General features: G+C 26.0%; 3 protein-coding genes across 3 annotated transcripts; 1 reads left to right on the top strand and 2 right to left on the bottom strand.

Annotated features, from left to right (window-relative positions):
* Nucleotides 1-1,416: 1,416 nt before the first annotated feature.
* LOC128959726 (sodium-dependent glucose transporter 1A-like) lies at nt 1,417-2,773 on the bottom strand. The gene is made up of 3 exons (XM_054305731.1): nt 2,656-2,773; nt 2,183-2,548; nt 1,417-2,117 (listed from the first exon to the last, which is right to left on the bottom strand). Exons 1-3 carry the CDS (start codon nt 2,747-2,749, stop codon nt 1,417-1,419), a joined length of 1,161 nt encoding a protein of 386 aa, XP_054161706.1. The 5' UTR covers nt 2,750-2,773.
* A 1,143-nt stretch (nt 2,774-3,916) lies between these two features.
* LOC128959725 (uncharacterized) lies at nt 3,917-5,545 on the bottom strand. The gene is made up of 4 exons (XM_054305730.1): nt 5,452-5,545; nt 4,991-5,356; nt 4,681-4,901; nt 3,917-4,432 (listed from the first exon to the last, which is right to left on the bottom strand). Exons 1-4 carry the CDS (start codon nt 5,543-5,545, stop codon nt 3,917-3,919), a joined length of 1,197 nt encoding a protein of 398 aa, XP_054161705.1.
* Nucleotides 5,546-6,757: 1,212 nt separating this feature from the next.
* Nucleotides 6,758-9,245, top strand: LOC128959724 (coagulation factor IX-like). Its single transcript, XM_054305729.1, has 5 exons — nt 6,758-6,799; nt 7,264-7,406; nt 7,517-7,591; nt 8,140-8,572; nt 9,057-9,245. Exons 1-5 carry the CDS (start codon nt 6,758-6,760, stop codon nt 9,243-9,245), a joined length of 882 nt encoding a protein of 293 aa, XP_054161704.1.
* Nucleotides 9,246-14,438: the final 5,193 nt, after the last annotated feature.

The raw sequence follows: 14,438 nt of genomic DNA, 5'->3' as shown, positions 1-14,438 counted from the left end.
CAACAATTTTTATGGCTGACCATAGAATCGGTAATAATTGATGTTTTTTCAAATAATTCAACAAATAATATGATAATTCAATCGTCAATACGGCGACAATGTTTACGGTAACAATCATTGCACCGATTTTGCGTTCAGTTACCGATTTTATCGGTAAATATCGGCTATTTTCGGCTATAAATCTAAGAATATTCTGCGATCTCCTAAAAACCAAAAACCATGTAAATAGTCCTTGAAATCCATAGAGTATTTCACCGCAAATAAACAGCAAATAAACCAAATGTGTTTTACTGGTTGAATCAATTTGTTGTACACTGATATGTGGCACAAGTATGACAGCTACCAGTAGTCGGCACAGGTAGCCAATTGTCGACAACAATACTAGACTCCATACATAGAGTACAATACGTTTGGTAATTGATTTATTATTATTATTGAATTTTGTGCTAGATGCTAATTTAAATGATGCATTGCCCATTAATGTTTGATAGTAGATTAAATATGATAGACCTGTTAATTGATCATGTTGATTTTTTAATTGATTTACAAAATTTCTATCCATAAATGTTTATAATTTATGAGTTTCTTAATAAAAAAATTTATGCATATATTTTTAAATATATTTATTTATGCTATAGTATACTCTTAATGTATATTTTATTAAAATGTTAGGTAATAATAATAATAATACTAATATGTAATATAGATTTGTATAATAATACAATTATTTTGTTTACTGCTAGTTATTATTAAATTGAAATAATCTATAAATATTTCCCGTCTAATAATACTGTAATTGTTTTTTGTGTGTGACATATATTTAAATTTAGACAATAATATAAAATTAATTATATGAATCAGTGCATCATAAACTTCATTAATATATTAATAGATATGTATTGATTTTTTAAATTATTATTAAAAAATAGATATTTTATCTAAATGATTTACTGTAATATATGTACAAGTATTATAATATTGATATTATGATATTGATCTAATTTTGGTAAATAAAATAGGTGTGTTTTTTAATAGATATTTTATTGTAATATTATAATAATTATTTAATATATATATTTACTTTAATAGTTTTTTGTTTTAATGATATTTGAATACTAATTAAAAAAATAGATATATTATTAATATTAAAATAATAATAATAAAAGTATAATATCGATTATAAAAATAATTAATATATTTAAATATTTCTAATAGTTAATTTTGTTGTGTTAATATATATATATACAACTAATAGACAAAATAAAAATAAAATAAACAAAATATCTAATTAGTTAATATAATTAACTGTTATTTATTTTTCTATTACAATTTAAACAAAATAATAAATACATGTAAAATATATTTATGTACAGTATAATAGATTTTAATACTGTATATAAATATATAATAAAACTATTAGTTGACTATTAATTTCTGGTATCGCCTAATAAACCAAATAATTATCAAAAATAAGGCAATAGATAGCGTCAGATAAATCCATTCGACTATTAGAAACACATACGAGTGGTCATCGATAAACTGGCCGATGATTACCGGCGTAAACAGTGTACACACACCGCGTGCCATAACAATACCGGTACTCAACCGGTTGGTTAACGTAACGTACTGTTCGGTAAAGGCATAGACACCGGCAAACATTGCCGAAAATGCCCAACACATCAATACGGCGGCCACCCATAGAGCTACCAGATAGTAGTGGCCAATCACCAGTACACAGGCAGCGACTACTACTAGACTGTAGTGACCGTAAATAACAGGGTTTACGCCCACTCGTATCGTTAGCACGGCGTTGACTACTGTAAAAGCTGTATAGACCGATGTGGACACAATCATAATATCGGAACCGGTTTGCGGCGATACATCGACCGGTGATTTTTGCATATATGTAAAGATAAACTTAAGGAACTCCATCTGAAACAGTATGTAAGCCGTACACCAGGCTATAAATAGTACCCGCATAGCAGTTCCAGGTGTGTCCGGCCTGTCAAACAGTTTGACATGATTTACTTGTCTATCATCATCTTTATCTACCTTTCCTTCTATTGAATGTTGTTTGTATGGCTTTATAAAATACATGATTAACGATGACAGGGGAACTGGTAGTATATAGAGGTAACATATTATATAAAGTTAATAATGACATTATATTATAGACACCCACCTAAAATAACACATATTCCTATTGTAATGAAAGGCCACATAAGTTTTGCACGTCTATCGACCACTACATCGGCGCTAACTTTTCCGGTCAGATATGGCTTTAGTATAACCGATGTCAGTGTCGAACCGATACCATAGGAAAAGTCCTCGATATAGAGTACGGGTGCACTTCTGGTTGGCCATAACTCGACTGTCCATACGGTATACGAACACATGATAACACTGGAACAGAACCCGGATATGATAGCGCATACGTAGAGCACCGGTATATTTGGTACAACAGGTAGTACAGTGTTGGCAACGGTCAGTATAATAAAACATACGCCGACTACTAGTTGTCGGTTTAGGTATCGATAGGTTAGACCAACTGTTAAAACAAATAAACAAAAAAAGTGTTATAAAAATTAATAATATTTAATTATTATTAGGTTAGAGTTTGTTTGTTTTTTTTAAATAAATAAATAATTATTATACCAAATGTGCCGACAATATAGCCAACTGTTTCTAATGTCTGATACAATGATATCATTGTCATTGAGGTTTGAAATATGTATTGCATTTCAACCATAATTGTTGGGAATAATGAAAATATAAGTCCCTTTAAATTTAATTTGTTATAAACAAAAATATATGAGTAAAAAAAATAATTAGAAATTTTTAAAACTATTTTTAAAAAAAAATATTTATATATAATTATAAATTTGTAAAAATTATTTTTTAAAAATACTTGCATAAACCAATGTTGTAAATATTAAGTAAATAGTATAAAAATATTGATCCCAATCCCGTTTAATATTAGCATAATTTATATTAATTTGCATTGTTTAATGAAAAAAAATAGTTAAATAATATTATCACTAGAATATTATACACAATATATCACTTAATTAATAAAATTATTTTATAAATAAATTTCATTAATAATAATTGATTTTTAAAATTTTTGTTTTTTTTGAGCTGGGTATTTAAATAATACAATATCTAACTTAATTGTAATTTATTTTTTTAAAAAAAAAATTATATTTATTAGCAATATTATTATTTTTTAGTTGTTGCTAATTCATAATTATGACTATAATTTTTTTAATTATTAATATTACATATTAATTGTCATAAAGTTTATAGATCTAAATGTTGATAAATAATAATAATTTATAATAATAAAAAAATATATAATATTAGCTAAAAATACAGTATATACTGTATAATAAGATAATGTTGAAATAAAAATATTTACTTTCAATTTATTATAAGTATTTTTATTATACGTATTTGATTAATAAAAATAATTTATTTTGTAATGAAATGTTAAAATGAAATAAATAAAGTACTTAACTGTCCCCACAATAAAATGATAAAATATGTGATTATATATATATGAATATATGTATGTCGATACTATATATATACTAGTATATACTATATATATACAGTATATATATGTGTGTCAGTACATTTTGCACTGGTATAGACAAGACAATAAAAAACTAACTGTGCTAATGCTAATTATAATTAAATGATAATAAACTATAAAACTAAAGTATATATATATAATAAATAGTTTTCAAAAAAATAACTTATATATTACTATACAATACACTTGAAAATAATAATAATAAACATTATATATATTGTTTAATATTTTTAAAATAACTAAATAATTAATTAAAACTACATTATTTATATTATAAAATTTATTGAAACTACTATAATATTATTATTATTTGTAGTAGTTTTATTTGACCACTAAATTTTCGTAACGCCTAATAAGCCATATAATCGGCAAAAATATGGCAATAGATAGCATCAAATAAATCCATTCGACTATTAGAAACACATAGGAGTGGTCATCGATAAACTGGCCAATGATTACGGGTGTAAACAGTTTACAGACACCGCGTGCCATAATAATACCGGTGCTCAACTGGTTGGTAAACGTAAAATATTTGGCTGTAAACGCATAGAGACCGGTAATCATTGCCGATAAGCCCCAACCCATCAATATGGCGGCCACCCATAGAGCCGTCAGATAGTAGTGGCCAATCACCAGTATACAGGCAGCTACTACTACTATGGCGTAGTAACCGTAAATAATTGGATTTATGCCCACCCGTACTGTTAGGACTGCGTTGACTATCGTAAAAACAGTATAGACTGATGAGGCTGCCATCATAATGTCGGAACAGGTTTGCGGTGACACCTGGACCGGTGACTTTTGCATGTATGTAAACATAAACATGAGGAACTCCGTCTAAAAAAACAATAATAAACTAAAAAATAGTAAGTCTATCGGTTTCGGGTACAATTGGATTTTGATGGATCCAGGTATTTTTTGAAACTATATAAAATACTGTATGTAGAGGTAGTTAAATTGGTTAGTTAGCCATTGAGGGCATAACTACCACTACTATCTATAAACACTTAATATTAGTAATTGGTTTTTCAAAAAAAAACACCTGGATTATTTTATATTTCATGTCAATCAATTGGTGCCCAAACCGATAAACTTGATACTGTTGTACACCAGCCGATAAACAGCACCCGCATCATAGTCTGCGGTGTATCCGATCGGTCAAACAGTTTATCATTGGCTGTAGTGTTAGTCGGCATAACCTCATCGCCATAGTTTGATGACTGTCCTATTGAACACTGTTCCCGTCTATTGCAATGTTTTTGTTTGTATGGTTTTATTAAGTACATGATCAACGATGATAGAGGAACTGTATGTACGAAATATTTTTAGGATTTAATTTAAAAATTAATTAATGGAAAAGTAGTAATATTTATGTTGTTGTTGTTGGGCACACACCTAAAATAACACATATTCCTATTGTAATGAACGGCCACATAAGTTTTGCACGTCTATCGACCACTATATCGGCGGCCACTTTGCCAGTTAGATATGGTTTGAGTATAGCCGAAGCCAGTGTCGAACCGATACCGTAGGCAAAGTCTTCGATGTAGAGTACGGGTGCACTACTGGTTGGCCATAACTCGACTGTCCATACAGTATACGAGCATTGGATAACACTGTAACAGAAACCCGATATGACTGAGCATACGTAGAGCATCGGTAGATTTGGTACAATAGGCAATAGGGCAGTCACAATGGCCAGTATGATGAAGCATATGGCAACTACTAGTTGTCGGTTTAGATATCCATAGGTTAGGCCAACTGTTTGACAAACAAACAAACAAACAAAAAGTGTTATATAATATTATAATTAATTATTGTTAAGTTTGGAGTTTTTAAGTTTTTTATTATTAGACCAAATGTGCCGCCAATATAGCCAACTGTTTCTAATGTCTGATACAATGATATCATTGTCATTGAGGTCTGAAATATGTATTGCATTTCAACCATAATTGTCGGAAATAATGAAAATACAAGTCCCTTGAATTACAACAACAAAATAACAATTCAAAATAATTCAGAGTTAAACATATATTTAGATTTAAAAAATGATTTTTTTCAAGTATGTACTGTACTGTATATAACTATCTAAATATAATTATAATAAATATTTTGATTTAAAAAAATGAAAATACTATACTTACTAAAACCAATAATGTAAATATTAAGTAAATAGTGTAAAAATATTGATCCCAATCCCGTTTAATATTGGCATAATTTATATTAATTTTCATTGTTTAATTATATTTAAAAAAATAAATATCCTATATAAATATTATAAAAACAACTTTAGTTAAATTATATAAATTATTATTGAATAATAAAAACTAATAGTTAATAAACTGCTAATAGTATTAGTGATTTTAAAATAATATTTTTAAAATTTATAATCATTCTGTTAATTTAAAGTTATTATAAATAAAATTATTATTTTTATTATTATTATTTTGTACTTAACTTGTCATAAATTATCACAAGTTTAAGTTTATATAAAAATAATAATAATAATATTTTAGTAAACTTCCAATTTTATGTATCAGTTATAAACTAATAAAAACAATTGTAAATTTTGATATAACAATTAATAATAGTAACAATAATAGTAAAAAATAGTGACAATAAATAAATTAAATTAGTTTATCCATTTATAAAAACTTTGTAAAATTTATTTAATTAAATATTTTTATTTTCATATAGTCTAATTAAGCAAATAATCAGAAATTTTTTTTATCTTTATAAAATTTTTAATTTTAATTGTTACTATTTTAGTAAGTGTTAATATGTTTCTAAAATGAATCTAATTATTAATTAATAATAAATAAAATTTGTTAAAATCTCGTTAAAACTCATCTAAATATAATATTTTATTTAAAATATTAAACTTAAAAATTACCTATATGTTAAAAATAGACAGTAATCACATTACAATTAAAATATTGTAATAAAATATCTATAATTTTAACAAAAATTTGATATTTAAATATATATATATACACTCATGGACAAAACAATCTGTGAAAGGTTTGAGACCTAATAACTTAAAAACTACTAGATCAATTTTGATACAGTTTATGGTAATGGTAGAGTATATAAACTAGTTTATATAAAATTTAAAAAAATGTTCAAAAATAATATAAGTAATTTTTAAAAATTAATTAAAAAATGGCAAAATGTATGGAAGCAACTCTTAATGCTGGTAACGATGTTAATGAAAAACACAAAACTTTTCACTTATATTATTATAACTTTTAAATGACTAGTTTTAAAAAATTAATATTAATTATATGAAATCTTGATTATATACAGTACATTTACGACTAAACTGTATCAAAATTGATCCAGTAGTTTTTAAGATATTAGGTCTCAAACCTTTCACAGATTGTTTTGTCCAATACTGTATATAATATTAAGTTAATATGAAAACATATAATAAGCTTATATTTGATAAAAAAAATCATAATTGTATTTTACTATTTTTATTAAAATTATTAGTATAATTATTACTATTAGTTTTATTATTAAAATAAATATTGTAAATAAAATTATAGTTAAACTAATTGTTTTCCCAAATGTTTATAATACTAAAATGTTTGTTGTTGTTGTGTTTTTACACAAATGTCTGGTCAACCATTGATATCGTTGACTATCCAAACATAACTGTCCCTCAGTGTGGTATCGGTCGACAATCATTGCTGGCAAACGGCAAATGTTTTCAATGGTTATCCAATCAAAGTCTAACCCATGAACTGAATAATGGACGCATTGCAGGACCGGGTGAAGTGCCGTTTGCCGTATGGATTGTTTACAGGGAGTAAATAAACCAAAAAACAATTTAATTAATTAAAAAAATTACATAACTATATTGATGTTTTAAAAAAATAATTTTCTAAAAAATAAATAATTAATAATTTAATTTATCAGTAAATTCATAGCCAGTCATGGATCGGGTGTCATATTAAACAATCGGTGGATATTAACAGCAGCTCACGTAATATAGTAAATAACATTTATTAATTAATTATATAATTTTTATATAGTGTATATATTCTCTATAAAGTGTTTATATTTTTTTTAAAAATAAAAGTAACTAACTTATAACCAGGGTTTTTAAAAATGGCAGGCATAAACAATAGATGATGGTGACATCTATGATTTTAATTTTATATTAATAATTAATTAAAAAACACTTGTTTTATCTCTATAATTGTTTGGTATATCTATATAATTATACATTAATCTAATTAGAATTAAGTCTATTAATTGTATATTTAATTTACACAGTAAAAAAACTAAATTACGTTATTTGTATATGCCAGGCATTTATATGGCGTCTATTTGGGCATTGAGAAGGCAGGCATTTATTTACTAAAAACCCTGCTTATGACTATAATACATATTTGAAATTAATTTTGTAATAATATAGATTAATTAAATTATTAATTATTTATAAAATTTATAAAAACTATAAATATTAATAATAATAATAATAATAATGCAATATATATATTTTTTGCTGTTGTATTATTATTATATACAAATTATAGTGGATTTGCTATTAGTGATCTAACAATCTACCCGGGCAAATTGTTTATCGATTACAACGATTATGAAAATGGTTATAATATTGAGAAAACAGTTGTCCATTACAAGTATCCCAGGAGACGATTCCCGGCTTACGATATGGCACTCATCAAACTTACAGCTGACTTACCGCTTAGCAGCCAACTGTCCATTAATGGTCTTAACTATCGGACTCTATTGAACGGTATATGTTTGCCACCGTTGGATGCACTCAATAGCGAGGATGAGTTGGCACTGATGGCCGGTTATGGTTTAGTAAACAGAAATGAGAAAAGTGATAGACTTAAAATTGGTTACATTAGGATTAAGAAACCATACAATAATGCCAGAGATTTTTGGCGTATGATTATACTCGGGGAACGGTATCCATCGTATAATGGGACATTTTCATGTGCGGTATGTGTATGTGTATGTGTATGTGTATGTGTATGTGTATGTGTATGTGTATGTGTATGTGTATGTGTATGTGTATGTGTATGTGTATGTGTATGTGTATGTGTATGTGTATGTGTATGTGTATGTGTATGTGTATGTGTATGTGTATGTGTATGTGTATGTGTATGTGTATGTGTATGTGTATGTGTATGTGTATGTGTATGTGTATGTGTATGTGTATGTGTATGTGTATGTGTATGTGTATGTGTATGTGTATGTGTATGTGTATGTGTATGTGTATGTGTATGTGTATGTGTATGTGTATGTGTATGTGTATGTGTATGTGTATGTGTATGTGTATGTGTATGTGTATGTGTATGTGTATGTGTATGTGTATGTGTATAAGTATGTGTATGTGTATAAGTATGTGTATGTGTATGTGTATAAGTATGTGTATGTGTATGTGTTTATATATTTAATCATTTATCTAAATATACATAATTAGGGTGATTCTGGTGCTCCATTGTATCAGTATGTAAATGGTAGGGCCGTATTGATTGGTATAACTAAGGGCCGCAATACTATAACTTACAAATGTGATGAAATCGTTGACAGTGTTTATGTAGTGTTTGTGAGGATATCATTGTTTGTCGATTGGATTATTGATAGCATACATAATAATGATTTTATTTAAATTAAAATACAATAGTTAAATTAGAAATAAATTTTTATAAAATCAGTATTTTGATTTACATATTTTATTAATTAAAAAAAATATTACATTAAAAGATTTTTATTTTTAGTTGCAATATTATTATATAACATTAATAATATATATATATATGATAACAGTATGATGTAATATAATTTATTTTAATTATAATAAAATTTTAATATTTTTACGATGGATTCATTAACTCGCGTCTAATACTAATCCAATGGATAACACGTCTATTATTACGGATGCGTTGTCTATAAATGATGGCCAAACCAATGGCCAGTCCTATCGTGGAAACTGCCATCAGTAGTGATGTGCTTATTATAAATGCCTTATAATAATAATTACGAGATTCAATAATTTGATTAATAAAATCAATTTCATATGTACTATTGAAACATTTAGTAAAGTTATCAAGGTCATCAATTATATTATTATTAGACCCAGTTACACTGTTGTTGTTGTTGTTAACTATCATCACCATTATTAGCAAATAAATTACAAAAAACCAACTAAACATTTTATTTTAGTGATAATTTTTTTTAAAAAAATATCTATATGTAAAGTATATATATTTATAATATTGAAATTTATAAATAAACATTTTCATTGTTCACAACATTGTTTTAGACAAAATTATTTTTTTTATATAATGTTATTTCTCTAACATTTTATCATAATTAGAATCAAATATGTATGTGTGTCCATATAATGATTATATTAAAATAATAGTAAATGACTTTATTTGGGGTAATGGGATGGGATGTGCACACCTACCTACAATGATAGCTATTCCTATTGTAATGAACGGCCACATAAGTTTTGTACGTCTATAGACCACAACACCATCGGACACTTTGCCGGTTAGATACGGCTTGAGTATAGCCGAAAAAAATTGTTGTACCGAGACTGTAGTCCTCGATGTAGAGTACGGGTGCAGATTTCTGGGGCCACATTTCAATGGTCCATACGGTATACGATCCTATGATAACACTGGAACATAAGCCCGATATGACAGTTCAAAACTTAAAGCACCGGTAGATTTTGGTACAATTGGCCATACTGTGTTGGCTATGGCCATAACTAGTTGCCCGGTTCAGGTATCGATCAGGTTAGACTAACTGTTTTTTGATTGACAAACAAATAAAAATCATATAATACAGTATATATATATACACACAGTATCAGGTATAAGCAAGGGGAGGGGTCAAAATTTTTTTGATCTTTATAAAATTTTTAATTTTAATTGATACTATTTTAGTAAGTGTTATTATGTTTCTAAAATTTATATGAATCTAATTATTAATTAATAATAAATAAAATAGTTAAAGCTCATCTAAAAATAATATTTTATTTAAAATATTCAACTTAAAAATTAAAAATTACCTATATGTTAAAAATAGACAGTAATCATATTACAATTAAAATACTGTAATAAAATATCTATAATTTTAACAAAAATTCTGATAAAAATTTGATATTTAAATATATATATATATATAAATAATATTAAGTTAATATGAAAACATATAATAAGCTTATATTTAAAAAAAAAATTCATAATTGTATTTTACTATTTTTATTAAAATTATTAGTATAATTATTACTATTAGTTTTATTATTAAAAAAAATATCGTATATAAAATTATAGTTAAAATAATTGTTTTCCCCAAATGTTTATAATACTAATATGTTTGTTGTTGTTGTTGTGTTTTTACACAAATGTCTGGTCAACCATTGATATCGTTGACTATCCAAACATAACTGTCCCTCAGTGTGGTATCGGTCGACAATCATTGCTGACAAACGGCAAATGTTTTCAATGGTTATCCAATCAAAGTCTAACCCGTGAACTGAATAATGGACGCATTGCAGGACCGGGTGAAGTGCCGTTTGCCGTATGGATTGTTTACAAAGAGTAAATTACAATCAAAAAAAATATTTATTTTTTAATTATAATTTTTTTAAAAAATATCTATATTGATGTTTTTAACAAATAATTTAAACGTTTATTTTGTTCACAACTAAAAACAAAAAATAATTAATTTAATTTACCAGTAAATTCATAGCTAGTTATGGATCGGGTGTCATATTAAACAAACGATGGATATTAACAGCAGCTCACGTAGTATAGTAAATAAAATTTATTAATTAATTATATATAATATAACATATATATATATACTGTATAACAGGGTTAAGCAAGGTTTTGGATTTTAGTGGGGGGGGGGTAGACTGCGTAAAATTTGCAAAATTCTCGAAAAATCTGGGGGGGGGGGGGGTATTGGGTGGGGTAAGATTTTTATTGTATTTTTAAACGGCAATTTTTTCAAAAATCCAAAATCAAGGAGGGGGTCAAGAGAAAATTCCCTAAAAATTCCTTGAGTTCCCGAATATTCTCATGTAAATTCGATAAAATTCCCCATAAGTTCACGTACAAATTCCCAGGAAAATAGGTAAAATTTCCAAAAATATAAAAAAAAACTTAAAAATTAACAAAAACTTAAATTTTAACAAAAAATAAATATTTAAAAAAAAATTTAAAAAATTAATAAAACTTAAATTTTAACAAAAAATAAAATAATGTATTTTTGATTTAAAAATAGTTGATAAAAGCATTAATGATACACTATGAGTTATTTTTAGTATTTTAATAATTTTTAACTTTTAACATAATTATTTTTTTGGTATGTTTATAGTTTGTTATATATTTTTATTTTTTAAATGTTTTTTATACAATAACTGACTGAATACTACTTATTTAACTCAATTTTCGTTAAAGTTTTAGTTATATTAAGTATAAATTTAAAATATTTTTAAATTTTTTATTTAAAATTAAAAAATTATTAATAAAAACTTTTAATATAAGTATTTATTGTTTTATTAAATTCTTAAACTATCTTAAACTTATATTTAAATTGAAATATGATTACTCTTTTCAATAAATAGGTAATTTTTAATTTTTTAGTTTATTTTAATTAAAATAATGTTATTTTTGATGAGTTTTAACGTTATTTTAACTATTTTTAATCAATAATTAGATTCTTATAAATATTAAAAATATAAAAACACTTAATAAAATAGTATCAACTAAAATTAAAATTTTTATAAATCGCGCCGAAATTTTATAGAGGGGTCATTTCTCATCGTTTTTAAGCGACAATTTTTTCAATTTGGTCAAAAAGTCTGGGGGGGTAAAATCCCAATTTCTCGATCTTAGGGGTATTTTGGGCTTACCCCCTACCCCCTTACTTAACCCTGATATATATATATATATTCTTTATAAAGTTTTTATATTTTTTAAACTAAAAGTAACTAACTTATAACCAGGGTTTTTAAAAATGGCAGGCATAAACAATAGATGATGGTGACACTATGATTTTAATTTTATATAAATAATTAATTAAGAAAACATTGTTTTATCTCTATATTTGTTTGTATCTATCTATAATTATACATTAATCTAATTAGAATTAAGTCTATTAATTGTATATTTAATTTACACAGTAAAAAAACTAAATTACGTTATTTGTATATGCCAGGCATTTATATGGCATCTATTTGGGCATTTACTAAAAAACCTTGCTTATAACTATAATACATTTTTGAAATTAATTTTGTAATAATATAGATTAATTGAATTATTAATTATTTATAATATTTATAAAAACTATAAATATTAACAATATTAACAATAATAATAATAACAATAATGCAATATATATTTTTTGCTGATGTCTTATAATTATATACAAATTATAGTGGATTTGCTATTAGTGATCTAAAAATCTACCCGGGCAAATTGTTTATCGACGACAATGATTATGAAAATGGTTATAACATTGAGAAAACAGTTGTCCATTACAAGTATCCCAGGAGACGATTCCCGGCTTACGATATGGCACTCATCAAACTTACAGCTGACTTACCGCTTAGCAGCCAACTGTCCATTAATGGTCTTAACTATCGGACTCTATTGAACGGTATATGTTTGCCACCGTTGGATGCACTCAATAGCGAGGATGAGTTGGCACTGATGGCCGGTTATGGTTATGTAAACACAGAGGAGAAAAGTGATAGACTTAAAATTGGTTACATTAGGATTAAGAAACCATACAATAATGCCAGAGATTTTTGGCGTATGATTATACTCGGGGAACGGTATCCATCGTATAATGGGACATTTTCATGTGCGGTATGTGTATGTGTATGTGTATGTGTATGTGTATGTGTATGTGTATGTGTATGTGTATGTGTATGTGTATGTGTATGTGTATGTGTATGTGTATGTGTATGTGTATGTGTATGTGTATGTGTATGTGTATGTGTATGTGTATGTGTATGTGTATGTGTATGTGTATGTGTATGTGTATGTGTATGTGTATGTGTATGTGTATGTGTATAAGTATGTGTATGTGTATGTGTATGTGTATGTGTATGTGTTTATATATTTAATCATTTATCTATCTATACCTAATTAGGGTGATTCTGGTGCTCCATTGTATCAGTATGTAAACGGTAGGGCCGTATTGATTGGTATAACTAAGGGCCGCAATACTATAACTTACAAATGTGATGAAATCGTTGACAGTGTTTATGTAGTGTTTGTGAGGATATCATGGTTTGTCGATTGGATTATTGATAGCATACATAATAATGATTTTATTTAAATTAAAATACAATAGTTAAATTAGAAATATTAATACTATTATTTTATTTAAATTACAATTAGAAATTAGAAATAAATTTTTATAAAATTTTATAAATTAAAGTATCAGTATTTTGATTTACATATTTTATTAATTAAAAAAAATATTACATTAAAATATTTTTATTTTTAGTTGCAATATTATTATATAACATTAATAATATATATATGATAACAGTATGATGTAATATAATTTATTTTAATTATAATAAAATTTTAATATTTTTACGATGGATTCATTAACTCGCGTCCAATACTAATCCAATGGATAACACGTCTATTATTACGCATGCATTGTCTATAATTGATGGCCAAACCAATGGCCAGTCCTATCGTGGAAACTGCCATCAGTAGTGATGTGCTTATTATAAATGCCTTATAATAATAATTACGAGATTCAATAATTTGATTAATAAAATCAATTTCATATGTACTATTGAAACATTTAGTAAAGTTATCAA

The sequence above is a fragment of the Oppia nitens genome, unplaced genomic scaffold (assembly GCF_028296485.1).
Source record: "Oppia nitens isolate AA-2021 unplaced genomic scaffold, nextdenovo-longstitch-racon4-pilon3 scaffold4_pilon_pilon_pilon, whole genome shotgun sequence".
Classification (NCBI taxonomy): Eukaryota; Metazoa; Arthropoda; class Arachnida; order Sarcoptiformes; family Oppiidae; genus Oppia; species Oppia nitens.
This window is presented reverse-complemented; position numbering and strand designations above follow the sequence as displayed.

What these genes read in the sequence shown, in the direction of transcription:
- LOC128959725 (XM_054305730.1), bottom strand. Translation starts at nt 5,545, where the DNA reads ATGGTTGAAATGCAATACATATTTCAGACCTCAATGACAATGATATCA. An exon ending in CTATATTGGCGGCACATTTG is followed by an intron (nt 5,357 to 5,451) that starts GTCTAATAATAA and finishes TTTGTCAAACAG; the next exon opens with TTGGCCTAACCTATGGATAT. An exon ending in CAACAGTATCAAGTTTATCG is followed by an intron (nt 4,433 to 4,680) that starts GTTTGGGCACCA and finishes TTGTTTTTTTAG; the next exon opens with ACGGAGTTCCTCATGTTTAT.
- LOC128959726 (XM_054305731.1), bottom strand. Translation starts at nt 2,749, where the DNA reads ATGGTTGAAATGCAATACATATTTCAAACCTCAATGACAATGATATCA. An exon ending in CTATATTGTCGGCACATTTG is followed by an intron (nt 2,549 to 2,655) that starts GTATAATAATTA and finishes TTGTTTTAACAG; the next exon opens with TTGGTCTAACCTATCGATAC. An exon ending in AGGAATATGTGTTATTTTAG is followed by an intron (nt 2,118 to 2,182) that starts GTGGGTGTCTAT and finishes ATATACTACCAG; the next exon opens with TTCCCCTGTCATCGTTAATC.
- LOC128959724 (XM_054305729.1), top strand. Translation starts at nt 6,758, where the DNA reads ATGGCAAAATGTATGGAAGCAACTCTTAATGCTGGTAACGAT. An exon ending in CTCTTAATGCTGGTAACGAT is followed by an intron (nt 6,800 to 7,263) that starts GTTAATGAAAAA and finishes ACTGTCCCTCAG; the next exon opens with TGTGGTATCGGTCGACAATC. An exon ending in ATGGGACATTTTCATGTGCG is followed by an intron (nt 8,573 to 9,056) that starts GTATGTGTATGT and finishes ATACATAATTAG; the next exon opens with GGTGATTCTGGTGCTCCATT.